Source organism: Sinohyriopsis cumingii, chromosome 2, assembly GCF_028554795.1.
Source record: "Sinohyriopsis cumingii isolate HCF-2022 chromosome 2, ASM2855479v2, whole genome shotgun sequence".
NCBI classification, from domain to species: domain Eukaryota; kingdom Metazoa; phylum Mollusca; class Bivalvia; order Unionida; family Unionidae; genus Sinohyriopsis; species Sinohyriopsis cumingii.
In genome coordinates, this window is record NC_142962.1 from 133892764 (window position 1) to 133905911 (window position 13148).

At 33.6% G+C, this 13148-nt stretch overlaps 1 protein-coding gene across 1 annotated transcript in view; it reads left to right on the forward strand.

The window, feature by feature from the left end:
* Positions 1–196: 196 nt before the first annotated feature.
* Positions 197–13148, forward strand: part of LOC149805878 (leucine-rich repeat-containing protein 45-like) — a 61471-nt gene continuing 48519 nt past the window's right edge. Inside the window, exons 1-4 of the mRNA XM_089950621.1 lie at positions 197–276; positions 10248–10336; positions 11783–11934; positions 12377–12438. Of these exons, the coding sequence (XP_089806747.1) occupies positions 10251–10336; positions 11783–11934; positions 12377–12438 (300 nt within the window). The 5' untranslated portion in view covers positions 197–276; positions 10248–10250. The remainder of the gene's footprint in view (positions 277–10247; positions 10337–11782; positions 11935–12376; positions 12439–13148) is intronic.

Consider the following 13148-nt stretch of genomic DNA (forward strand, 5'->3'; position numbering starts at 1 on the left):
TATTTTTAAGCCGCTTAAATCAATGAAGATTATTTCGTGATACTTAGCTTACCCTTTTACAAAGCTGCTTAGTAGAATTTCGTTCCATCCAAAATATCGTTATTAGATTTTATTTAAGTTTCATCAATGGAAAGAATGATAATTATGATTGTTATCAAATTATTTTATATTGATTGAAGCGATATAAGCTCTTCAATATTAGAGTTACACAGTAGTTCACTGTATACAAATGGCGAACGTCTCTTGATTCCATTTGTGGTGATTCCAACAATAATTGTGTGTACCTTGTTCCTCCATACTAATTGCAAAATCATTAGACATCTTTATAAGATGGAAAATGTGTCTAAATTGTTCGATTAAAATGTCTAATACCATTTATCTAAATTGAAGAGAAGGGATAATTCTATTTCACTTCAGGATTGAACGTGTTAAGACAAGTAAAGAAGAATACAGTAGTTTTAGTACTTTGAATATTTAAATTCTCAAATATTAATATGGTTTCAATTTTATTTACACGTACAGCATATATAACTGTAGTTGCAGTTTGCCGGTGCAAAGAAAGATTCTCTCAACCTCAGTACCTTTAAATAAGGTTGTCCTTTAGTCTGACTATAAATCCCCGTTTGTTTGTAACCCCTCCCCGATTTCAATAACGAAAAAACGTTTAATGTGATAAAAAGTGCACAGAAAAAAGTAAATTGAATCATTGATTTATAATTTCTAAACTGACTGTGACCAGAATGGCACTAATACTGGCATCCCCAGCAGCTTTAATGCTTAAAGTACTTTCCATTCTAACACGGCGCCATATTGTGTACACTATGGTCAAGTTTATTTCCATCAGACAACATAATGATGTAGTTCATTCTATTCGGTAACTACCGGATAATTCCATAAATCACCATAACATTGAGAGTTTGGAATTATATCTCTTTGCACACATGAACATAGAAATTAAACTGCTTGTTAAATCCATGTGAAAGGCAAATTTGTTGTTGTCATTCTTTTCCTTTGTTTGATTCAACATTGTAAATATTGGAAGCAGATGGCATATGTATGTCCATCTGTAGCGTGTACACACCCCTTTGCTGGAAACGGACTTGTCCAGAAACTGGAAATGGATCTCAAGCATGTCTGTCTATTATATTGAAAACTTACGTTAAGCACAAAATGCGCAGTTGATCACAGTTTAGGGCCTTTCTAGTGAAAGTCAGGTTAGAAATTATAAATCAGTGAATGAATTGACTAAGTTCCTTGCACTTTTTATCACATTGAAGGTTTCCATTATTGAAATTGGTAGAGGGGTATAAACAAATGGGGAAGTATAGTCAGACTATAGTCCTACAATGTAAGACATAGCACATGTTTTTGTTTTAGGACTATATCTTATTTCCCAATTAACGGCCTTGTATAACATGTTCTGATGTCGGTTGACATCGGAACAAGTAGTCAAAGTTTCAGGAATATCTCACACACATGGCAGCCTATATTGACACTCTCCCACTAATTCATGTGTAATTAATATACATACTGTGCTGTCTTTATCCTGACGGAATGAAAATATGACTTTGTAAATGGACACATTTTCATGTTCTGTTGACATACATTTTAAATTGTTGCAATGGTAGTCAAGGTATGCCAAAGTATGTTTAAGTAGGTTCATGTGGGGAATATGTTTCTTCAGTAAAATGAATCATTGCTTACAGTTCCAATAAGCATAATATATTTTTATTTGTAAGCATAATATATTTTTATTTGTTTCGTTAAAGAATAATATTTCAACCTGACCCAATTTCGGCATTCCTGGCTTTCATAGCTTTCCATCCAACTGAAATGTAGGCCAATGAAACTTGAAAACAGGTCCATTTCTTTTGTAAGAATTTGAACTTATTAGAGAAAAGACATTAGGGTAAGTAAAGTCTGACAAAAACACTCTAACTTTACTTTGTAGAAAATCATCGTTATTGGTTCCAGATGTGTGTGATATTCCTGAAAATCAAAGCATGCTTCACAGAGCCAATAGTTAGGCAGTAAGACCCATCACCCCTCAGAACAAAAATATCGGGTGATGTGTCTTAAGTTGTAAGACTAAGGTTGTCCGAGCTTCCTTTTGCTTTGCCAACCGTTTGTTAGATATTTTGCAATGGATACAATCACCTTAACAGACAGTAAAAGTGATTTAGTTCATCTTTTAAGTTGCCTGATTCATTGTTTAATTGACTTTAAGTTGCCTGATTCATTGTTTAATTGACTGCAAACCTTTTATTATTCTGTAGGTTATCACCAGAGTTTATGGTAAAAGCTTGATTTATCTTTTTAGTCCTTTAGTTCAGTTTTTAATTGACTGTACACTCTTTATTGACCTCCCTTTGATTCCTTACTGACCACTCCAGTGGCCTAGTGGTTAGAGCATCTGCCTCGGATGCGGGAGGGTGCGGATTCAAACCCTGGCTGAGTCATACCAAAGACTTATAAAAATGGTAATAACAGCTGCCTTGCTAGGTGCTCAGCATTAAGAGGTTAGTGTTATAGTACAAGTCACATGGGTCATGTTTGCGCAGTTACTAATTTTAAATCAAATATAAATTGTTCTTTTAAAGTTTAACACTATATTTCTTTTACCATAGTCTATTCAATCCTGATTATTGTTTATTGAATACACTGCACCTTAACTGTCACCAGCAAACTTCCAGATGAAAATTATCTATCACTATGGACTTTTACAATGGTGGCCATGTACTAAACTTGGGTCAAAATAAGAGCGCATTGACTGGAACCATCACAGTCTAGAATATTAGGAATTTGTAGTTTTCATTGTGACATCACAGCATGAGACATTCAATCCAGATTGTATGGGATCACATCTTTATGTTCATTGTGTCCAAAAATGTCAAAATACATGTAACATTGATTTTGTTGTATGCACCTCGCGGGACGTATAGATAATGACTTTCCAACAAAATATGGATGTATAGGAATCCAAATGAAGTGAATACTTGCCACTTAAATATATGTAGAATCAAATTTTAAAAATTGTCACACATTACTGAAATAGTAATGCTGAATGCCTGCATGACTTGTGTGAATTATACCATAGGACTGGTTGGCTTGGTTTCAGGATAATGTGACTGGGTGGGACATCATGCTACATGTCTGCAGCATGATGCCCTGGTGCTAGACATCACTATAAACTGCCATACTGCAGACATTGTATGACTGAAAAATGATTAAAGCTATGTTAAAAATCCAAATCACACACAAACACACACACACACACACACACACACATTGATTCTGTTACTTATTCAAACTAAGAAAACAATGCCAGATACATAAAAGAGATGGCACTTTTTTGCCACTCATTGTCATTATTCATTAACTGACCATTTAGAGAAATCAGACCAACCTGTGATGCATACACATTTCATAACTAAATATTCATATTTTTCATTAAAAGTTATATAAAATATTGATATTATTGGAGAATATATTTTACCTTTGTTGACCTGAATGCACACTTGTTGATAAAAGTCCATAGAAAAGAAGATTGATGCTAAATACAACTTAGCAGAGAATCATACAAAAATAATATTCAATATTTTTGAAGACATGGAAGCTTCATTGAAATTTAACAAAAAGAAAGGACATTTCTGAGACAAAAAGGAGACTTTTTACAGTGTATTCTTCATAACTTCTTACTATCTTATTAGATATAAGATAGTAAGAAGTTATGAAGAATACATTTATCAAATGAGGATAATAAGAAATAATGTGTAGTCCAATAAATTTGTATTATTCATCTTTTTTTCTCATATGAAATTGCTGCTTTTCACCTCTGGACTCGTGTCTGAAATTGTTATTATTATTTTAATCTATGATTATACGGTCTAATACAAAAAAATTAATAATTTGAAACCGTGCTTCATTTTAACATGAATTTGGATACATCACAAATGTGGCATGGTTCATGAAATTTTTCAATAATGTAACCTATTTCTTGAGGTACTGCAAAGTGCCAAAATAAACAAATGAGATAATAATTTGGCAAGATGTGTTGTATTTTTGAGGGGAAAAAAATTCTTTTTGCTTATTTTTAAAAGGCTGATTTATATAGTTGTTAAGTCTTGTTTATATTCATCTTCAATGCATCCTGTGTACAATTATTTTGGATTACAGGGTAAACAAGAGCCAAAAAATGTTTGCTCATCTGGTGCTACCAGCTTAGTACAAAACAATGAGGAAGTCTAAAAAAGTTTGTTTCCCCTGAATTTATAAATAATTTAATATAAATTATGTATATAAAGGATAACAACAGACCACAAGTGTATGTTTAATCAACCATCATACTCACTTGATGAAATAAGTTTAGAACCCAATTTGTCAGGAACATTTTTAGTCATTGCCAAATTCCATCCTCCTGCACCATACTAAACCTATTTCTTTTGGAGTCAGAAATGCAGAAAAACAGCTCCATTCACTACCATATACACAACACACTCTAATGCTAAAGTATCATGTTGATGTACTCTGTAGACCATTTGCTGGAACAGGACACACTCTAATGCTAAAGTATCATGTTGATGTACTCTGTAGACCATTTGCTGGAACAGGACACACTCTAATGCTAAAGTATCATGTTGATGTACTCTGTAGACCATTTGCTGGAACAGGACACACTCTAATGCTAAATTATCATGTTGATGTACTCTGGAGACCATTTGCTGGAACAGGACAATTTAAGTTGTAGGAGAGGAGGGTTTTGTTATTTTTATCAAATATCCTAGTAGATGTTTTGCTTGGCAATAGTGCAGAGTAATAGTTATAAATAAAATTTTCCATTAATATTGGGATTATTTTATTTATTTTTATCTGTCTTTTAGAGAATGACTGAACTGTATTTATGGAGATCATACAATTTTTTTTATATTTTTGTCCCGAACTGGGTCCAGGCAGTTATACACACCTGTTCAAGTGTTTATCTTAAGTACATTGCCATCAATACCTTTGACCTGCTGTTTGAATTTTCAGTTAAAAGAATTTTTCAATCCTAACCACCAGTTTCCTTTTAGAAACTCGCAGTGTTTGATATGTGCATTTTATTGTCTGTAAAAATCAGAATCTTTGGATATGTCCAGCAAATGTGACTATTTCAGAAATATAGTGCTTCCAAAGTTAGCAAAAAATGTAAGAACATGTATTGGTATTTAGATTAAAATGGAGCCTAGGAGAAAATTCTAAAAATTATGCTTCTTTATGCATATTTTCAACAGACCTCTAGCTATGGATGCCATATGATTGGCTGGTTAGTACACTTAAATTGCCAAATTTTCTTATACACATGTAACTTTTACACATATATGTGTGTACATGTACCAATTCTTGGTCCAAGAAATAAATATTTAATATATAATACCTGTTTTAAGTATTTCTTATTTAGTATGTATTAATATCATAACTGAATCAATGAAATTAATTTTACACCTGACGCCTCCCTGCCTGGATTCTTGTATTCCTAAGAGAGGGTGCACATGCAATATTTTCCTCAGTTAACTGACTTTGTTGGATATTGCACACTACAGTGCATAGTACAATGACACTTTTTGGACCCTAACCATCATGTTATAGCAGGGTTTCACTGCACTGGGTACAAACATCTTACACATATGCATAATTCCACATCTGTTCCAGTGATAAACTCTGTTCTGATGATTCTGTCCACCTGATATTTTGGTCATTTATTTAGGTTGGAATGGAAACTGGAAGAGGTAATTACTTTACTTAGGGGCTTCCATAATTAAGTGACCTTGCATTGAACTCTGCCTGCATGAAATTCATAAATCTTTATCGTCGACATAAAATTTTAAATATAATTTTGACTGTAATAAGCCAATATATTATCTGATTAGCCAGTAATTAATAGTCTGTTTTATGATGAAGCATTGCTTAGTCACATGATGGGCATATATCAAGGCCTACTTATTTGAATGCAGTTGAATTATCGTCAGCCATTTCACTGAATAGGTTCTTTATTTTGTGATTATTTAACCTCTGATGCCAAGGAAAATATTGGCAGTGAGATTTTTAATCATTTGAGCAAACAATTTGAAAAATAACTGAGTGCTAGATGAAGTTTTTGGCTCAGGTATTAATTGTTAAATCTGAAAAAATAAATCATCTTTAAATCAGTTTAATGCAAGTAGGGTTTGATGTAAGTTTGCTTAGCTTAGCTAAGCCCGATGTAGGAGGTTACTGTATTCTGCTACCACATGGCTTTAAAAAAATCTTAATTTTAAAGTGGCATTGTGTTCAGAACTTTAACTCCAACATAACACTACAACATAACACATGCTGGGAATTTTTAGAGAAAAGTAAGAAATATATCACTTTTTATTCTTTAATAATATATACCTTTAATGTTTTTATCATCAATCAGAACTTTCTTGTGAAATTGGAATATACCTAAGTGTTGTAAAAAAGCTAACAATTTTTAATCCATGATATTGACTTCAGTCTCTGTTCATTTAGCAAGGCAATGCAGTGCTGATAGTTCCAAAACAGTTGATTAGTTTGTAATAATTAAAAATTATTTGTTACCAGCGTGCCATGCAATGTAATATAGCGTACTTTGCTAAGGTTGTATTTTTACACATGTTCATAGCATCATGCACAATATCAGTGACATCACAATATAGTTATTCCACGACACTTAGGATTTACCTACTTAATTATATGGGTGCTTTTTTGGTGATAACTCAGTCAACTGAGGTACTCATTTAACTATAATCATAATATTTAGATGTCTAGATTTGTACTGATAATATTATCATAAATAATGATCTTATCAATAATAATTATAATTTATTTTTATTCACAATTTTAACAAAATAACACTACACTATAGCAGTACCATTATTGTTTCTTGCCTTCTGAAAATATGCAGAGCATTCAAGAGAAGCTTGGATCTTTAACCAAATCAGATATGGTGCACATTTATATCGGATATGGTGCACATTTATAAAGCAATGACTGGTGCATTATGTTAAAATGAACATGCCCATATGACAATTCATAAGAAATCTAGGAGTGCATTTCAACTGAATGCATGACATTCATAAGTAATTGTTTAGTTTGAATGCTACATGCTTATTTGACCGCTCTGATGGCCTAGTGGTTAGAGTGTCCGCCTCGGTTGCGGGAGGTCATGGGTTCGATCCCTGGCTGAGTCATGCCAAAGACTTACAAAAATGGTACTAACATCTGCCTCGCTTGGCACTCAGCATTAAGAGGTTAGTGTTAGGACTGGTCGGCCTGGTTGTTGTTATAGGGTTTAACACCATTTTTCAGCACATGATAGGCTATACATAGCAGCCAGTATTAATGGTGGAGGAAGAACCAGGGAAAACCCCGGAAAGAACCACTGACCCACGAGAAGCTACTGGCAAGCTTTCTCACATACCCACATTGGCTGAATCCGAGACTCGAACCCACGCAGACAGACTTGAGATGGCAGTGATCCGTAACGGAGAGCGCATTAGACCACTTGGCCACTCGGGGCCCCCGGTCGGCCTGGTGTCAGGATAATGTGACTGGGTGGGACATCATGCTACATGTCTGCAGCATGATACCTCAGTGCTAGGCATCATTATAAATTGCCACACTGCAGACATCATAGTGATATGACTGAAAAATTGTCAAAGCTATGTTAAAAATCCAAATCACACATGCACACACATGCGTATTTAAAATGCACAAAGTTTTTGAAAGGAACCTTTGGAACTGTTGTTAGTAAATTTGCTTGGGCTGGATAGCAATTTATTGTGTATTATCAGTCAGATATTTGGAGATGTGCCATTCTTTGATGGTGTATTTGTCAGGCAGGGCAGTATATCAGTTGGTATCATTTTCTCAAGTTTGAGTCATTATGAATAATTCCATAACTGATCACCTTAGTTTATAATGTTATATGTTTGATCTTATGAAGATTATCGAAACACACAGCTTTTTTACATGGACTTATTTGCATAAGAATTAGCACTTTATGGTCCGTCACTATGCCCATTGTCATTTGCAAGATTTATGCCTGCCTTTTTTCACTGCACCAGGCCTCTTCCAGATCTGCATGTTCACTCTGCACTCTTAAGCTCAGTGCCGAGTCCAAAATCAGCTTTTAGCATGTGCCAATATGACACATGCAGTTAAAAAATTGCTTTCATTGTGACCAGCAGGAAATCATGGATTCAGCGGATTTGTGAGGATGGAGGTTTCAGCAAGCCATCTGAAAATTAACTGGTCATTGATTTTTTGATTGATATGAATTTTGAGTCCTACAATTTGCAATTTGCAAACATTGCTTTAAGAAGTAAATGTTTATTGTTCTAACAGGGTACTACTCATTAGAAATTGCCATAAAACTACAGGTGATGTTCAGTTGGTTATAGTTTGCTTTCTTTATGATGCAGTATTATTTTTAGTACAACACTTCATTTGATTCAGTAAGAAAGGCCAGTGTATATTAATTTATTCCACATAATGTGGTGTTGGGTGTGGTTTTCAAAAAAATGCAAGACAAGTGGTCAGTGATAAGGACTGTTTAGAATCACATGTTTGGGGCTATGGAATGTGATTTCCCTTACAGACCCACTCCCCTATCAATTTGGAATACAAAATGCATAGATTGCATTATAACAAGTTATAAAAAAGAAGCTAATACACATTATAATGAATGTTTTTTAATTTAATCAAAGGAAAATATAAAATCGAAATCTAATAAGTAACACACTAAGTTGATATTACTTGGATGATATAATTTGATTTATTAGACTGGTTGGTGAAATATGTATGAACTATTACAATTTTACAGATATCAGTGCTTGTAATAAAGAGAAAAGGAATTTACTATTAATGCAGTGTAGCTGTTATCCTGAAGAACTCAAAGCATATCTAATGAACACCAGAAGATGTATCTGTCTGATGCACATTGATAACTTTTACTATAAAGCAATAAAGCTCTGTAGAAATTTATTTCAGATAATATACACCTAAATAATCCTCCATCAACTGGCTTCAAAACAAGCAGCATGCTCTCATCTTTTATATTTTCCCCCAAAGCTGTACAGAAGAATAGTTTTGCAATAATGTTCTCTCATTTTCTCTGGCTAGTAAGATTTGTATCAAATCGTGTAAATTTTATTCAGATATAAATGCACGTATTGATACAAAATTAGTGTAAAACACTTACAGTATAAATTTCCCAGAAAAACAAGATAATATGGGTTTCATTTGGTGTTTTATAGCACAGTAACAAATGTCAGTTATATAAGAGGCAAATGTAGTAAAGTGCCATGACAAAGGATGCACAAGGTAGCTTACCCAGACTGGTCCGATGGCATGATTTAACCCCGTACCTTTCAAGTCATGAGTCAGGCAGGCTAACCACTGAGCCATAGTGGCTGCCTACTAATATTAATAAAATGTAAATTAGGCACTAATCAATATACACATGATCTAATTACTAAGGGGACAGAACTAATTGCATCTTATTTTTGGTGAAATTAGAGAACTTGAGTAATCTGACAACCCCTAGAAACCAAAACTTTAATTGTCTCATGGGATTTTGGTACTGAGAGGTTTCACTGCATTTCCTAAGCCTCATGATAGATGAATCATTATGAGCTAAGATTTTTCATGACATGCATTCCTGATTTTTGAACCTTGGGGTCAAGGTCACAGTTGGAGAAAATTTTGCATTTAGGTTTTGTTACAGTTTTTTTCATTTGCTTATATTTCCAAAACCCCTTGATGAAGCTTAGATAATTCATTTTGCAACATATGCACTGTTCGTTTTTGATTTTGCAGTCAAGATTAGAGTCAGAGAAAAATTTGCATTAGGATCTTTGTTAAAGTCTTTTCATTTTCTTATATTTCCTAAACCTCATGAGGATTTTGTTCATTACTTGGATGAATCATTATGAAGATAATTATACAATATTTACCCATCATATACTGTAAAATGGCATTCAACCCCACAAAAGCAAACTGAATCCAAACATATATTTACTTCCCCTAGTGATCTTAAGGTCAAGGTCACATTTTACAGCAATTCTTTGATTATGTGATTGGTATGCAGGCCAGGGCCTTATTTAATGTACTGAAATCAGTACACAAAAGTGTTACTGTATTATTATGAGATAGAGGTAATGCATACAAGTCATTGTAGTAATTCATTCATTTCTTGCTTTTATTTATAGAAAATGGAAGATTTCAGACACACATATGTTCGCCTCTGCAGAGAAAATCACATAGAAACTCAAGATACTGTCATCAACCAACTAAAAAGGTATGTTCAGTCAAATACAGTTGATGGTGTATCATCCCTTCTTACCTGTCATCAGAAAGACTAATATAATGACATATTACTGGCATATTATCAGGTAATTCATAATATATTTAACATTTCATTGTTATGAAACAGAGATACTGAATGAAACTTATGTACTGGTATTTTCTGTACAATTTTATATGCTTAAGATGGCAAAGGTCCAGCTCATGTCTCAGAATTCTCATTGAGACCTTTATTACTAAATTAACCATCCCAACCACCATGTAAAGCAGTTCAAGATTTTTGGTGGAATTTGTACACATTTAACACCAAGAAATCAACATGTTTTAAATATATTTTGGAATCCTGACAAAGAAATCACAAGCAACAAGTTATATATTTCCTTGTGAAAACTTTATAATTGTGTAAATATGAAAAAATGACTATTTCCATTAGAGAATATTTAGAGATTTCTTAAATATAGACAAGATACAGAATTTATTTTTATCCAAGTACATGCATAAGCTGCCTATTTTAGTTGTTGTTTAGGGCTTTAATGTCATTTCTCAGCATATTATAGGCTATACATGGCAGCCAGTATAACTGGCCGAAGGAGAACCCAGGGAAAACCCTGGTAAGAACCAAAGACCCACAGGAAGTTATAGGTAAATTTCTCACATAACCACATTGGCAGAACCAGAGATTTAAACATATGCAGACAGAGGTGAGATTGCGGTGATAATTAAAGGCGAGTGCTTTAGACCACCTGCCCCATCCCTAGCATCCCCATGTTTTTAGTGAAAAATGGAAGTTTCTTGATGATGTATAGTCAAATTACATTTTTCTGTTAAATACTGCTTTTAGTAATTTTTACTATAATTAACTAAATTTCTGAACAATAGCAAATTTTCACATCTTTTCGAAACACATTTGGTCTTTATTTCTTTGTTGTTGTTGTTGTTGTTGTATGGTTTAACGCCATTTTTCAGCACACGATAGGCTATACATGGCAGCCAGTATTACTGGTGGAGAAAGAACCCGGGAAAACCCCGGAAAGAACCACCAACTCACGAGAACTTTATTTCTTTGTCATTATGATCTGTGTGATTCTTTCGTTACATTTTTTCTTTCTTTTTTTTCTTTCTTTTTTATTATTTCTCTTGTTCTGTATTAGATTTGGAAAAGGACCATTTTTATCAACTATTGATACAATCAATAGGTTTTTTATATGTTAAATTGTTACCATTGTATTGATATTTTTATAAAAACTATTCATATTTGTATCAAAATAAATACAGTGTTTTTTCAGAAATATTGAAACATCTGTAAATGTGAAGAAAATGTAAAATGTATCCAATCATAACAATGTCCTGTCAGAATTTTAAATAAAAATATAATATTTGTATTCATGAATGCACTGATCCAGGAAGTTTATATTTCATTTTCCTTTCCATATATTAACAGTCTTGAGCACTCCACAAAGAAAGACAAGAATGTTCTTGATTTATCCACCTGCAGTTTGACCAGTAAGACTTGTGCTGTTCTAGGAAAAATACTGGCAACAGACAGATCATTTCTAGAAGTGAAATTTGCTGACTGCATGTTGAGCGAAGATGGTATGACCTAAATTATAATGGTAGTAAAATTATGCATGCTTTATGAACAGGTCTATTAAATCATCCGTAACAACAGAAATTAGGAGCTGTGTTAGCTCAGTTGGGTGACTTATAACTCAAGGGTCAAGGTATTGATGCCCTTCCAGGCCATTCCCTGGTCAGCTGTCTTGGTTTGTCCATGAGAAAGGCATGTGGGTCCAGTTTTCTCAGCATTATTTAGTCCAATAAAATGCTGAAAGTTCTGTTAAAAAACAACCAGCCATTTTAGCGAATATCATAAACAAGTTGATTTTGATCAGACACCAGCCATTTAAATTAATATGATAACCAAGTTACTTATGTCTTTATGCTACAAGTTTTACTTGAGAATTTAACAATGTTAATGACTTAGTCCTTATGCAACAAGTTTTCACTGATTGTTGACATTGGTTCTCTTTTTTAGCAATCAAGGGATTGTGTCATGGATTCTCAAGAAATGTTTATTGTAGAAAGCTGGACTTAAAGGTAAGCAAAGTACAGTCGACTACATTTAAACAAACTTAAGCCAGAAAAATCTATCTGAATTCTTTGTTTTGACTGTATCATCAAAGGGGGAGATGTATGTTTCACCTTTCAGTAGTGACAGTGATAGTTTTATGTTTCAGTGACAAGGTCAGAAAACGACGGTGCTTAGGAGGCCTTGGACAACTAGATTTTAGCTTTTGGCAATTAAGCTTCACTAAGCTGGCACCCAGCCAGACAGAAAGATTTTTAGCTTTGAGTAGTTTATGAGGAGTGTTTTCTTTGATACATGGTCAATAATAGTGGGATCTAAATTGTAATTTAGTCCACTGTAGCTGAGAATAGTTATGGCAGGTATCACCTGTGCCAAATAATTACACATGTGATAATAATCACTGAGTGTTATTGCTTGATTAAACATAGACAAGTGGGTCTAGACTTCATTTATCCAAGCAGCAATGCTATGACTATATTTGCATACACACATGCTTGAACTGGCAAAGCTAAATAAATTGTCATTGGTCAGAGTTTCACACTATAGCCAATAAAATGTACTCTTCTATTCTCGTTCAGGTGAGCAATGCATGATCAGTTTAAAAAGATGACATGGTCTATCTAATGGCCAGCTGCTAGAGGCAGACATGATATTTTTTGTATAATACAGTATTATTAAAAATAAAAGAGAAATTGTTTAGGTGAGATATATTAATAAA